The sequence below is a fragment of the Rhinolophus sinicus genome, linkage group LG03, assembly GCF_036562045.2.
Source record: "Rhinolophus sinicus isolate RSC01 linkage group LG03, ASM3656204v1, whole genome shotgun sequence".
NCBI lineage: Eukaryota > Metazoa > Chordata > Mammalia > Chiroptera > Rhinolophidae > Rhinolophus > Rhinolophus sinicus.
Genome location: NC_133753.1, coordinates 78,872,756 through 78,887,877, shown reverse-complemented (window position 1 = coordinate 78,887,877; position 15,122 = coordinate 78,872,756). Strand labels below are relative to the sequence as shown.

Genomic DNA, 15,122 nt, shown 5'->3' with positions numbered 1-15,122 from the left:
AGGCGTGTGCCCTCAGTAAGTGAAAATTTAAAGACTAACAAACTGATTTCCTGTAAATGTCTGACTTACAGAGAACTGGAAGTGTTGGAATTTTCTTGGATGAGGGGAAGTTGGTCAGAAGTTGTCTCATATCAACATTGGGAAGTTTTTTCCAAAGGCATGAACAGATGACCCAGGTCGGGTTGGTCTTGCAAAGTGGGCTGAATTGAGCTTTATTTTTGTGACCGGACTGGTTTTTTCTGCTCAGAAATTTTCAAGGCTAGTTTATTTGTTTTTTGGCCTTACCTGACTCTAACTGAACTCTCCCGTCTTTACATTCCCTGCTCATAAACAACCTACCCCAAATTCTCAACGGACTCAACTGTAGCTTGCTTCAGTTTGTTTGTGCCAAACTGCAATTCCTCTGCTATTCCCGAATAAACTCCTTTTGAGCTTGCCTCAGTTTACCTCTTAGGTCAACGACACTCACAGCATTCCCTGCATGAATTTCTCCAGGCTCCAGTTGTATCTTAACCTTCAGATGCTCCAATACCGCCCCCAAGCATTCTGGACAGCGATTAAAAACAGACAAAAATAGTTGTGGTCAATATCTTTGTACTGCAAAGCTGCTGCCCTGGCCGCAGCTTGGGCCAGTCTCCCCCATCGCTCTCTCGGCGGTGGAACAGTCACGCCTGCCAGAGTGGGCGCTCGATGGCTCGGCGGCCGGCTGGCGGGGCCTCGGATCGCGGCGCGGCGCAAGGCGCGCTCCCAATCTTTGGCTCCCGCCGCGCTGGGGGCTCCGAGCTTTACGACTCCGCCCCGCGCGCGCCCCTCCCGCTCCGCTGATTCGCGATCGCGGCGTCTGGCAAGTCCCTGCGCTGCTGAGGAGCCGGTGTCGTGGCGAGACTAAGACGGGCGTTGAGCGGAGGAGGACCCCCGAGTGCAAGCAGTTGGGGATCCCGATAGTGGAGGCGGCTCCGGGCGCGAGTGGACAGTGTCCAGGCTGCCTGCCGGCTGGGAGGGACAACGCACCGGGGCCTGCACCGTGAGTTAAACGGCTTGGGGACCCCAGAGTGGTCGCGAAAGCGGAGTATCGGAGGAAGCTGGTCCCCGGGTGCGGGAACAGGTCGGGGGATTAGGTGTTATGGGCGAAGGGGCCGGAGCCCACCGAGGAGGAGCGGAACTGAGCGCGGGCACTGCCCGATGGCCAGTGTGGTCCGTTCTTCCTCCTGGGCTCCGGGAAAGTCTGTTTCACCCGAGCACAACAGGTAGGCGTGGACTCTGCCCGCGGGCGGGAGCCCGGGACTCCGGGTTTGCGGGAGGGTCGGAAGGTCGGAGCCCGCGGTGCCGGCGCGCCGCTCCCCGGACCCGCCCTGGCGACGCCCGCCGGGCCCCAGCCCAGGATTCGGGCGAGGTTCTCCCAGCGCCCGCGCCCAACTCTCGAGGTGGGTTTCAGAGGACAGCCGTGGAGAGTGGATATTGCCTTCTACGTGGAGGACTATTTCCAGTCCTCCTCGCCAGGAAAGGAAGTCTTTGCTGGAGTAGCATTTGCGTAGTGTGAGGAAGCGTTTCTTCTTCTCCTCCTCTTGGTCTGCACAACGTCATTTCAAGTGATTATAAAGTCTTTGCAAACTTTATAAAGCGCTTTATGGTACTTAACTAATCACAGTAATGTATACCTTTGTCAAGTTAAGATTTTCGGAATTGTCAAGTCAGATAATAGTAGTCAGAAGATTGGAGCTCCTTCATCAAAAGTCATCATAGTACTTTGTTCTCGATGTGCATTCATTTATTCAGATATTCAGCGCATTTTTTATGCAGGCTCGGCGCCCTTAAGGAACTTACAGCCTAGAGGAGACGTCAAAAGGAGGGGAAAAGGGATTCCACAAGTACTGTTCAGAAGCAGGATCCTTAGATCTGGGCATTAAGTGGATGGGGACAGAATTGCTCTGTTTCGTTTCCCAAACATTTAGAAAGGAAATCTTGATGTGATTTTAGATCAGCATTGGAGGAGAGATTTCTTACAGTTTAATAGCATCGATTTTTTTTTTTTTTTTTTTTTTGACAAAATGGGTAAGCAGGCAGGGTTTATAACAGAATAGTGACAGTTGGAAAAAGCACTGGAGGTTGGATTTGTCTTGGAAGTCAGTTATTTTTTATGGATAGCAATAGTATAGGAAAAGTCTCCTGTCCTGACAGGAGACCTGGATTTTAGCTTAAGCTTCTCCGCTATTTATTATTTATGGATCTTAGCTCACTTTTCTCTTCCTTTTGCTTTATTTACTATTGTATCTGACTTTAGTAACAGAAAATACGTAATCCAAAGTACCTTAAATTTTTGTTTAATTACACAGGTAATGAATATATTCTCTGAGGAAAAAGCTTAAGTACTTTTATCTTTAAGCAATGCACATTTCTTCCATCCAGCTTTATTTCAACAAGGGGATTGCGGCAATTTATAACTTATGATTCTTTCTTAATTATCTTATCAATTAAATGATTAAACTCTGGGTTTGTTTAGGCCCTTTCATATTCTAAAATTCTTTTATTTTAAATCCTGGTTAACCAGTTTAATGACATCTGCGTTTTTTAAAAAAACACACATTTTTGAGTCTTTGGCGTTTCATTAATTATCCATAATAGTATAGTTGACAGGTTTGAACAGTCCTTGAATGGGACCATAGTCCTCTCATATAAAAAGCACTTCTACTTTTTAAGGAGATTACAGAAACTATTATTAAACTTTGTTTAAGAAATGAATTAACTGAGACCTAAGGAATTAGTGAAGATTTGTTTATTTAATTGAATCCCTTGTCTAGTTCTAGTGTTAAATTATTTGGATTAGACAAGAAGTCATCAATTGACATCCTGTAGGTCAAATCCAGCCTGCTCCCAGTTTTTGTAGGTAGTTTTACTGGAACACAACCACACTCATTTATTGTTCATGGCTGTTTATGTATTGTTTATGAGTAGTTATGATAGAAACTGTATGACTCACAAAGCCTAAAGCCTCTCTGCTCCTTTACAGAAAAAATTTGCCAACCCTGGACTAAAACTCTAAACTCTTAATCACTGAATATGTCAGTTTTAATTGTTAATCTTGCTTGTTCATTATTATGTCAGGTAAATTGTAGGATCCCGTAATTGCTTCTGGATTCTAGATATGTAATGATGGAAGAGGGACATAGGGGTTTTTTTTGTTACATTTACCTGGTATAAAGTTTTTTATTTCAACAAGCCTAACCTTTTGGAAGGCTAGAAAAAGGAAAAGATTTTTATATGTGTCTCTAACAACTTTATAATTTTCAGTTTTAATTTAGATCTGGTGTGAAAAGTTTTTTTTATTTTTATTTAGTAAACTCTCTTTGTAACATATCATTTGTGGTGTGTATCAGAAGTTACAGCTACTTTTACTCAAAACGTTTTTATTTTGTTTTTTACATGACTCCAGTGACATAGTGGTTGATCAAAAGATCAGACAGAAAATTATTAGAAGTGTAACTGTGAACATGAAATCAAACATTTATCTACACTAAGACCCAAATGGGAAATGAGAACTCTCTAAACACAGATTGAAAATGGATTATGTATCCACAATCATGCTTAGGATTTTTTTTTAATAGTAACAACTTAAAAGATAATTATTTCTAGAAAAAAGCATAATATAGCCATATTAAAAGTATGTATTAAATGTTACCAGCATAAGAAATTGGAGCTAATTATGTGACAAGAAAGAAGGTAAATTTGTGGGAAGTAATTCTAAATATTTAAAGATGAGCATATACTATTTCTGATCTTTAGTTCTAATTTTACTAAATTGTTTCACATAACTCAGTTGTACTTATTGTCCAGATAATACTTCTCTGTTGGTAACTATTCAACAGCATTTGTCAATATCCTTTTCTGTTGAATTTTTAGGCTTCTCTATGTTGAATATATGCATGTTTTTGTGTATATGTGCAAAATAATACCTCATTTCTTCAATACATTTTTTATGTAAGCAAAATTATCAGAAAACTGAAACTACCCATTGAAACACCACAAAATTTTTTTTTAAATATTTGGGAAGAACTCTGAAAAGAAAAAAAGAAAAATATATATGGGTAAAAATCCCTTAATCTTAATTTCAGAGTTCAAAAGCTCTGAAAATTTTTTTTCTTAACTCATTTAACAGCAAAACATGACCTGGAATGATATGAAGCTATTTGTGGTCATTATTTATTTCACCTTATATGAATATGATTATCTTTTGCTACAGCAATATCATTGAGTTTAATTATGACGTGCTGCCCCAGACCACTTGGGGGTTAGAGGTGGTAATACATGATATGTTCACTATATTGCTTGGGCCGGCCATGACAGGGGTAGCCAGAAGGCAGACTAGTAAGGGAGTTGTTCCGGGGAGCTGTCCTTGCAAAGTTAAGAGGCTAGCTGGGCGTCTAGCAGGGAGTGAGAAACAGCGTCTGCCAAAAAAACAAAAACAAAAACAACCCTCAGGTAGGACTCCAAGAAGGCCAGGAATGTATTATAGTTCAATTCTAGGCTAGTTATTCCAGAGGATATGTTGTGAATTAGAAGTGGGGACCATGAGGAAAGCCAAGATGTCAGACTATAGTGCAGATTAAAGGTGAATCTGTGAATGCTAACCAGGGTTGTACGAGCCATGAACAGTTAGAAGGGGGAAAATGAGGGGATTCTAAAGCAAGCAGGGTCTAATGGCTAAACTAGGAAGTTGTAGGTGGCAAATTACACGAACAGCAAATACAAGGATAGAGTTATTTTGAAAACTTGAGCAGACTTCTGGCCTCGGCTGTGCTGGGGGAATAATGTAGTATCTTGTACTTTGCTCTTATACTAAGTAGACCCATATTGCCCTGCTTTTTAAAATATCTGTATTAAATAGTATTTTGGTCACTTCCATCACTGATCTGCTCTGCTTCTTTCTCCATCAGTTTCCTCCTTCTATTTTAACACGGTGCTCTAGTCCACCCTAGCTAGAATCCCAATGACTAGATTATTAGTTATGTCTAAGCTAAGAATGAACAGGCTTTGAGGGATCAAGACACTGTCAGTAAAGTTCATGATCTTTGAAGCAACTAATGCTGTGTATTGTTTGGGTTGTTTTTTTAAACAATTGTTTTGTTTTTACTTCCTGTAGCTAGATTCTCAAGTAAAGGAGGTTGCTTAGATGATGACTTTCAGATGATTGAGGTTAGAAATATAAGAAGAATAAAAGTTCTCTTAAAATCTGCCTTATGCAATTCTTAAATGCCCAGAATGAAATCTCTCTTCCCAGAGGAAAGTGAAAGAGTTGGTTTGTGGAATGAAGAGAGAGAAAAATTGTCAAAAATAGCCAAATACTGAACTAACACTGTTGGAACTTATTGATTTACTGTCTGGTTGGAAAGGGTCTTCTGGAAGTTGATGTCTCTACAAGACCTCACACTTTAACAAAAAGCTTCAAAGTACTAGAAAGGTAAGAAGAGGGTGAAGTGATAAAAAAGATCAAAGTTAGAAGGATTAAATGCTTCAGCGGGCCTGGCAATAACTGTCAGTAATAGCAGCAATTGGAGACTATATGAAGAGGCTGTATGAAGTATAATAGTTGAAGGAACAAGGACATTGAAACTAGACAGATATAGGTGTTACCTTCTTTCTTCCACTGAAATATCATCTTATCCTTGGACAAATTTCTTAACTCATTACATCAACTGTAAAATAAGGATAATATCTAAGTTTCAGTGTTAAGAAGATTAAATGAGATAGTGAGTTAAAATGTTCTAGTAAGTAAATCCTGAAAAAAAGTTAGTTCCTTTTGCTGTCACTGCGTTATTAGAGTTAATTCCTACTGCTCTGTCCTCCCCCCACCTCCCAACACTTCCTTTTACCCTTCCGGGGTTTCATTTTTTTAATCTGGAAGGAGAATTGCCAGAAATGGCTAGACTTCCATTCGGGCCCCCATTGGCAATCTCCTTCAGTGAATCTAGTTACTGCCATTCATCCCATCCCTAAAGTAATCTGCAGTACTTTGGGAAAACAAGAAAGGAAGGCAAAATAAATTACATCCTCGTTTCTGGCCCTTTCTTACCCCAAATTATAAATTTCCATGTAACTCTTGTTTTTTTCTTATTCTGTCCTAACTTCTCTGTCCTATAGAATGTGCTATCCATCTATTCTTCGAGCTGTATCTGCAGTTCCTGCAGGTTTGTATTTTGCAGTGGTGAGAAGAATCATTCTTGCCATTCACAGCATGTTTGTAGGAAATATTCTTGGAATCTTGGGACACTGAATGTATTTTCCTTATATATTAAAATAAAGTGTTAGTGCTGTGCCTGGGGCATGTTACAAGTTAGAGTTTTGTGTCTGACTTTGGAAACATGGATTAAGTTGATTTTATGGGAATTTGTATTTAGAATTCCAAAAAATCACATTTTAAAATGTATTGTGCAACAAGATGTTTTTTAGCTCAGAAAGTGTGATGTGAAACTTAATTAAAAGTATGAATAACAAATTCTTACATGAATTGATAAATCTTAACTATACAAGGTTAATTAAAACTATCTTTTCTTTATTCATACTCTAGGAGTAGCTATGAGAAGATTCTGTCTGCTTATAATTAGAATTCTGAATTAGGTAATTTGATCCAAAATATTGATCAGAAATGGCCACTTTCGGGGGTCAAATATATGGTGATGGATTATAGAAATGCACACTAACCAACGTCATCCCAATAAATTTAATAAATAGAAAAAAGAAATGGCCACTTTTAAGTAGAAGTGTGATATTGATTTGTTACATATTCTAATAAAAATCCTAACAGTATGAACAAAAAAATTAAAAAAAATTTTTGATTTACAGTAGTCTTTAATGATTAGTATTTGAAAGATTGTCAATATCAATCTAGAACATTAATTTCACAAGATTCCCAGCAGGAGAAAACAAAGAAAGGTAGAGATAGGGGAGAGGTCTGTAGTGAAAACAGTACACATTACCATATTGTATGTTTGGAGACCCTCTAAGAAAAACTGTTGATTGGCATTTCGCAAAAGAAATCGGATTTAGATTCACACACACACACACACACACACACACACACACACACACAGCATATATTCTCATTCTTTGGAGCTCTTGTTCTGCAAAACACTCTTTAGGAAACACTGCTTTACCTATGGGGTGCTCTCTTAACATGTAAAACTTCTGCACTTACAGTTTTCATACTTACTATTTTTAATGAGCCTAATATTCTTTGAATATGTCTGTCACACTTGAACCGTTTCTCTAATATTGGACTTGCAAGTTTCCAGTTTTCACTTTTATAGTGCTGTAATCAACCCTTATGCTTCTGATACTTTCCTTTTTCTTTAGCATGACTTTTCAAAAGCTGGATACTTTTTTCAAATGGTTTTGATATTTTTATGACTTCTGATACACTGTATTTTCCAAAAGAGTTGAACCTGTTTGTACTGTTACTATAAAACTGTCAGCTTTTCTAGAATTTCAATATTGGCCATAAAAGTTTTTATGCTTTTATACTTACAGATTTAAAGTACATGTAATTTTGAACCATTCAAACAAATTCTTACTGCGCTGATGTCATATTATACACGTAAGGTTTAAAATATTAACTAAATACCAATTTATGTTTAGGTTTGTTATAGAGAATTACACTAAGATTAAGTTAATACCAAATAATATCATAGGTTTGAATTTTGTCATTTTCCTGTTTTCTCAAGCAGTTTCAGTAGCTATGAGCTTTTCTAAAAATAGTATCAAAATAAGTATTTCATAAATGAATTATGGGAGAGTAGTGGGCACTAATCAGCTATTAAAATCATCTATGTTATCTAGTCTCAGTATTTATCAATTTAAGTGCTAGTACATATTTTATGGTGGTAATGTGAGGATTAAGTGAAAAGTTCATTTATCACAGCACCCCAGCCTCCAGAGATTCTGATTCTGTTGGTTTAGGCTCGACCTTGGTATTTTTTTTAAAGCAACCGGAGCTGACAACCTACTTGTCTATATTGTTATAGGTCTGTTATTTTCATATGCTTAGTAGCTTTCTTAAATTTTAACAGTTTACCTTCATCTGGGTTGTTCTCTTTGCTGTTCTCCCAACACTCCTTTTTTAATTGACCCTTATCCTTGGAGGAGTTGGGAGATGAAGCCAATTTTGTGATTTACGGAAAGATGTAGGGGGGACTAGGGAGAGAGAGCGAGCCCAAATATTAAGTAATACTTCCCTCCATGTCCTGTTTATTCCACGCATTTTGTCCCTTACACCTTTTTCTTAATTGAAATGTCCCTTACACCTTAATGTCAAAAATGCTGGCTATTGACTTTTGGGTGTCATCCGCCCCCACCCCCCCCAAAGACTTCCTAGCCTTGAGGAAAGAGAATGAACTTTGTCAAGGAGACCTGGGTTTTTTCTTACCTCTGTTGTTTACTGGGATCTTAATAGTTCCTTCACCCATAAAATGGGGACCGCTAATGCCTTCCTTGTGATGATTAGCCATACAAGTTAAGCACTTAGAAAGTTCCTGGCTCTGTGAATAACTACCATTGTCATTTTGTGATTTGGGAGGCAGTTGGGAAGGTGAAAGGCACAGCCATGAATACAGCAGGCTATACATGTGTGCTCCCTATTTGTGATGTTACCAAGATGATACTGACAAATGGTATTGTGAATTTAAAAGTTAGGAATTTAACAGAAATTTAGTTTATTTATTTTTTTTAAAGGGAAAAGAATGACTTCGTTTTACTGCAGACAGATTTTATGGTTGTTGTTTTTTTCCTTTTTTTTTAATTATTAGTTTCAGGTGTACAAAACAATGTAATAGTTAGATATTTATATCCCTCACAAAGTGATAACCCCCCCTCTTCCAATCAACTACCCCTCTGACATCATATATAGCTGTTACAGTTCCAGGAAATATTCCTTATTTCCTTATGCTGTACTCCATATATCACTTAGACTGTGTATGATGGGAGCGGGGTGGGGATGAGGGAAAAGTGAGGGGATTAGAAAGCACAATCGGTAACCACCAAATTGCCACGGGCATGTGAAAGACAGTTTGGGGAGTATAATCAATAATGTTGTGAAGATTTTGTATGGTGTCAGATGGGCACTTGTCTTATTAGGGAGACCACTGCAGGGATGACGTAGATGCCTGATCACTGCACTGTACCCCTGATGCTGAATAATAATGAATGTTAGTTGTAATTTAATACATATACAGTCACAGGATGTTTATTGATTTTTAAGGGTTTCATTTGAAAAGTTTTTAAATCCCTAAAAATTTGGACATTAGGGAGAGAACATTACCCATAATGCTACTACTCTAATAATCATTGTTAAGATTTTTGAATTATGATTTGGAAAAATACCAGGAGCATCTCACAGTCTAAGTGATGGCTAGAAAAGCCAACCATTGTTTTAAAAGCATACATATAATAATGGAAACAGTGCTATACCAAGAGGAGACAGTACAAGAATAGGGGAATTAATCATGAAAGGATTCCGGAAGGGAGTGATTTTTTTATTTTTAGTTGAATTTTAAAAGTGAGTTTATTGTAGAAAGAAGCAAGATATTTCAGATTCAAAGATGGAATAAAAACAGACATGGTTTTTAAATCACAAGATAAAACTGTATTAAAGAACTCTACAATTACAAATCATTTGCTTCTATATCTAATACCCTAAAACCAGTAAAGTATAGTGGTTAAGTGTGTCAGCAAACCAACTTTAGGACTAGGGGTATTTAAAGTATAGTAACAAAAAGACTTCATTTTCTTTCTACCAGGGTCAGCCCTCCTTAGGTAATATCTTAAGTATGACCTAATCCTCTGTGTAACTTGTGAGTTCCTGTTTTGTAACCTACAATTTTGGAACGCCTGAATCACAGGTCAAAGGAAATCTTAGGTCAGGATAAAATGATCCATCTTCTTTTTAGATTAAAGCTAATTACTGTTTTGTTTTTGTTGGGGTGTTGTTGGGGTTTTTTTGTTTGTTTTTAAAAGTTTGGATTTTGAGGTTTATGTATGTTTCCTGAAGTGTTGGAGATTCTTGAGAGGGTTTGTTTTGGTTTATTTTATGCTTTTTGAACAAAATGAGAAATTAAAGACCGGAGGCTCAGTTGAAGCTGTTGTGATACCTCTTACAGAGTTGTGAGAGCCTAAGAAAAATAATTGAAATTTAAGTATGAGACATATTTCAAAAACTTAGGCACTTGATACATTCTGGAATTAGTTCCATTTACTGCTTAGTGGCTTATTCATTTTGTAAATTGGTCTTTTTGTGTCCTGGAAAGGAAAACTAACAAACCAATCCAACAAACATATCTTATTTCGTGTTTGGTGTTCTCTTTGATTATTTGTGATTTTCCTCTTTTTACCTCCACAAAATGATGTAACAAATCATTTTAAGAAACTGAAATGACCAAAAAGATTAGGAAGACGTTTCTTCCCCCATAAATTTTAACATATATTCCCATCTGTACCAAAAATAGGGCTATAAACCCTAGATAGAGAAAATTATGTTAACACATTCTATCAGGACTGGCCAAGTCTTAGCTTCATTATGCCTCAGTTTCCTCATCTTAAAATAGGGCTAATAAAAATAGCTGCCTCATGGACAGTTTTGCGAATTATTTAAGAAAATATAAAGCATTTAGAGTAGTGCCTAGACTATAGTAAATGGTGAATAAATATTAGCTTCTGTCAGAAATAATAGCTGACATTACAGTGGGAACAGCAGTTTTATGAAAATTTTTTTCAAATATAACTGTACTTTGAAAAATACATTGCCATATGTTTATTTTTAATAAACTAATCACTTTGTAATCTCAACAAAAAATAAAAATGGTAAGTTAGAAAAAGAAGCATTCTTCAAGTATATATAGACATAGGTTGTAATTATATTAAAATGTACAATAGGTTGACTGCATTTGTAGTTGTCGTCATAACGTGAACCCTCAGGTAAGAGCAGGAACATCTGTTTGCAAAAGGCATTTGCTTCTTATTGACAGTGCGTGTGTGGAGATCACAAGTGCATTTTAGACTTGGGGGTTTTAGATGTGGGATTAGCAATGTGAATTGTCTCTTCTTTTAGGAGTAATTTATATGAGGAATGTATTGAGGGCATTGGAGATAACTTTATGCCCTGCTTATGATCTCAAGCTTTTTACTGAATTATTTATTACTGCATTGTATTAGCTATTTTGCTTCTTGATAGCTCATTTTACACCACAATATTGCTGCTGCCTAAGGAAAAAAAATGCCTCTTCAGCTGTATTAATGACCTCTAAAAAAGGTAATTTGATTCTTAAGATAGGATATTGACTTGCCCTGGTGGTTACAAGAAATTTTCTCTGATACTGAGGTTATTTTTTTCCCTCCTCACAATCATAGATATTGAGTACAAACTTGCTTTTCACCTTCTATATACTATGTAGGTTTCTTACAGAAACTGTATTTCTAGCATTTATTAACTTTGTCCTTAATTGTGTATATTCTGGTCAGTTCACTTTGATAATTAAGAAAGGAAGAGAGACTTATTTTTGTTTGTTTGTTTGTTTGTTTGTTTGTTTTATTGGGGAATATTAGAGAACAGTGTGTTTTTCCAGGACCCATCAGCTCCATGTCAAGTTGTTTTTCAATCTAGTTGTGGAGGGCGCAGCTCACTGGCCCATGTGGGGATTGAACCACGACCTTGGTGTTATGAGCACTGCGCTCTAACCACTGAGCCAACCGGCCGTCCACCGGTGGCTCAGCTCCAAGCTCAAGCTGTTGTTTTCAATCTAGTTGTGGAGGGCACAGTTCACTGGCCCATGTGGGAATCGAATCGGCAACCTTGTTGTTAACAGCTCCTGCTCTAACCAACTGAGCCATCCGGCCGCCCGAGAGTTTTTTTTAAACAAGCTAAAATTCATGTTGTCTCTGTAAAAGTAAATTTGTTAACACCACTGTTTATATTCTTGTTCCTTAAAATTGGCATTTTCTGAAATTAACCTAATGGCTAAAGCTGCACACAGGCTTGAGGAGACAGTGGTGGATTGATAAAAGCTGTCTTTTGGCCTCTGAGGCAAAATATTCTAGATTCATAGTCAGAATCTGGAATGTTGGCCCAAGCCAGAGGATGCAAGTAAGATAAGGAGTAGAAGTTGAAAACTTAAATACCCCTAGAAGTTGGCAAATAATGTAAATGAATAAGGCAGCAGGTGGCAGTGGGGCCTGGATAATGCCTGCTCCTCTTCGATTCAGCCATTTGTTGCTGCATGGGGGTATGGATCCAGATTTTCATGCAAAATCTTGTGTTTATATGTTAGTAACTCATTTTTCCTCATACAGTCATTGCAGGCCCAATTTGGCTAACAGGGTACAAGTTTGTGAATAGTGTCTTTTAAAGAGGCTCTTTTCAGTTATATAATAATTGTGATGATTTGATATTCTAGGTAATTTTATACCAAACCAGTAAACTCTCTGGGAGAAAAAAAATGAAAGAAAGAAAAACCTTCCCCGTGTCTGATTTTCTAATATATCTTCACTTACTGGCTCCTCTATAAAAGATTAAGATTTGTTTAGGGGAATATGAACTTTGTGTTTTAAATGTTTTAGTTTAATTACCTCTAGCAGTTTGTCTGTATTTCTGTGCAGTTCCAATGATCTGTTTCTGTTTAGTTGGAGTTTTATTTATAATGTATCAAATGTAGTGTAGATACATTAATGAATAGGAGTACTTATTTTTATGTATTATATATAGTGCCTTCTCTGTTGTTTAATGTTCTTGGTAATAGTTGTCACTCCTATAAGTAGTACTAATTTTTTTTTTTAAAGCCAGCTTGTGTGTTTTTTTAATTTCTTAATTTTTTCCAACTTATTATCATGATGTTTTAAAAATACGGAAAAATTGAAGAATAGTAAAATGATCACTCACCGACCACCTACATTCAGCTGTTAACCATGTGAAAATTATTTGCAGACGTCATGCTGTTTTACTGCTGTATACTTGAGCATGCACTGCCTAAAAGTAAAAGAAATTCCATAATCACAGTGCCGTCTTATAAATGTGTATGTGACTGTGTATGTATGCACATGCTTATATGTTATATAGGTACATGTTCTGGAAAGGAACTCGGGTGTGCCCAGGAGATGCTCATGAATTTAAAGAAACAAAGCAAGACCTCTTCTGTCTTTAGTTGAGTTTTTGCTACAACAGAAGTGAAGGCTACATTGGATGTGGGTCAGAGAGATAGGATCTTTATTGCTACAGTCCCTGGACAATGTCCATCCAACTGCCTTCAAAAACAGGAGTTTGCTTTCACCACAGGGCTCACAAAGATAAGGAGACTATACTAGTTGAGATGGGACTCTTCTTAAATCTGCTAGCCTCAGGCTGGGGGAACAGATGCTAACGGAATGAGTCCCTCTGCTCTTGGTTTGGATCTCCAGGTAAATGAACGTGTGTACCTAAGCAAAGGCCCACAGAGATGTCAGGTTTTACTATAGAATTTTAGTAGGAGGTCCGGATATTTGGACATTTGTTAATGTGTACTCATCACCCATTTTTCTACTACAAGGAAAACTGAAAATCTAACATTTGAGTAGTCTAACTTAAAATGTTCATAATTTGAATGGAATGTCTCTTCTGTTTAGCAAGTTTTTACATATGAATGTCAATGATGCTACTCTGTTTTGCCTGTCTGCTCTCTAAAAAGGAGTACAGATACAATGGTGGATTTTGTGTCAGTGTAAACAAGTGTTTAGTATTGAGATTTTCCCAGCTTCACCCCTAGAGTTGTTATAAAAAATGTCTCCATTTAATTATGCTTTGTGCTCTTATGTGTAAGATTTCCAGTATTATGATTGCCTGCTTTTTCACTCCTTTTAAAATGTTATTTTCCTCTATTATATATATATATATATTTTTTTTTCTTCTTTTTTTTTCCCCCCATAGGTGTGTTGACTGAAGTTTAATGAGAAGAATTGTGACCAGTTAGAATTTTCTGCAAGGAATGGAATTAGCTCATAGCTTATTGCTGAATGAAGAAGTGTACAATCAACTAGGTGAAGTTCAGAAGGCAGAGTTTATTTTTGATTGGTTGAGATATTTGGAGAAGCTCTTGCTAGCAACCAGCAGGGTGGGTATAATTGCAACAACTGTTTTTTATTTCTGTTTTTTTTAAGTACCTGGTAATGTTTAGTTCCTTGGTTCGCTTTTCTGATTCTGTCCAGAATAACCTAAGTTAGCTTTCAAATGTTAGACCTTTATAATTATTAAGACTGTGTAATGAAATGTTACAAGAAGTTTGTTCTGTTCAAAAAAGCAGGAAGAAATTTGCCAGTATTTTTTATGTTACTTAAAAATGTATCAAAAGCTAAACAACACACTATATTGTATTAGATTTTATTTTTATGATGTTCTGCACCTTGTATACCTCCATATACGTGAAGCCCTGGTGCAGGACAGTGCTGAATGTCATGGGAGTTTCACTTTAAAAAAAGTTGTGGACTCTTAAAGGGGAATATGAATTGAAGAGTCTTTGAATAAACATATTCCCTCTTAAAAGCTTGTGAGATGGGTTTGAAAAAAGAAAACTAATCACTCATACCCTTCATCTGCATTCAGCAGTTGTTAATACTTTGCCATAGTTGATTGACCGATTAATTTACTGAGCCATGTGAGGTGGTACTTTACTTCTAAAGACTTCTGTATACATCTCCTAAAAGTAAGGATATGCTTCTACATAAAAACAATGCCATATGGAATCCAAAATGGTGCAAAGGTACTGTTCGTGGAGACATTTAGAATTTAACAAAAGACAAGAATCCGTACACTAAATTAAATACTTATTTGTGGAAGGTTAGGTCTTAGTGAACCCCTGAATACCATTACCACTGTAATCATAGTCTGTATGCCTTTTTCAGAGAGCAGACAAGTAAAATGCAGTAATATTATTGGCATTTAGTTGCATAAGCTTGCAAAAAGAAAATTGCACTAAATTAAGAAAAAGATCTGAGTAAAACAGGTAACCATTACAAGGTCATCTCTGGTGATAGGTTGTAGAGCGCTGCATATGCAGATATATATGGGGTGGAGGCTTAATAACTAAGAAGCTCTATTGAAATACAAATTTGCTCTA

At 37.0% G+C, this 15,122-nt stretch overlaps 1 protein-coding gene across 4 annotated transcripts in view; it reads left to right on the top strand.

The window, feature by feature from the left end:
• The first annotated feature begins 815 nt into the window (after positions 1–815).
• HEATR5A (HEAT repeat containing 5A) overlaps positions 816–15,122 on the top strand; it is a 90,985-nt gene continuing 76,678 nt past the window's right edge. Inside the window, exons 1-2 of one of the 4 annotated variants that reach the window (XM_019754541.2) lie at positions 816–1,024; positions 13,937–14,120. In XM_019754541.2, coding sequence (XP_019610100.2) covers positions 13,995–14,120 — 126 coding nt within the window. In that variant the 5' untranslated portion in view covers positions 816–1,024; positions 13,937–13,994. The remainder of the gene's footprint in view (positions 1,025–13,936; positions 14,121–15,122) is intronic. The other 3 variants (XM_019754543.2, XM_019754542.2, XM_019754544.2) reach the window with 3 other exon arrangements.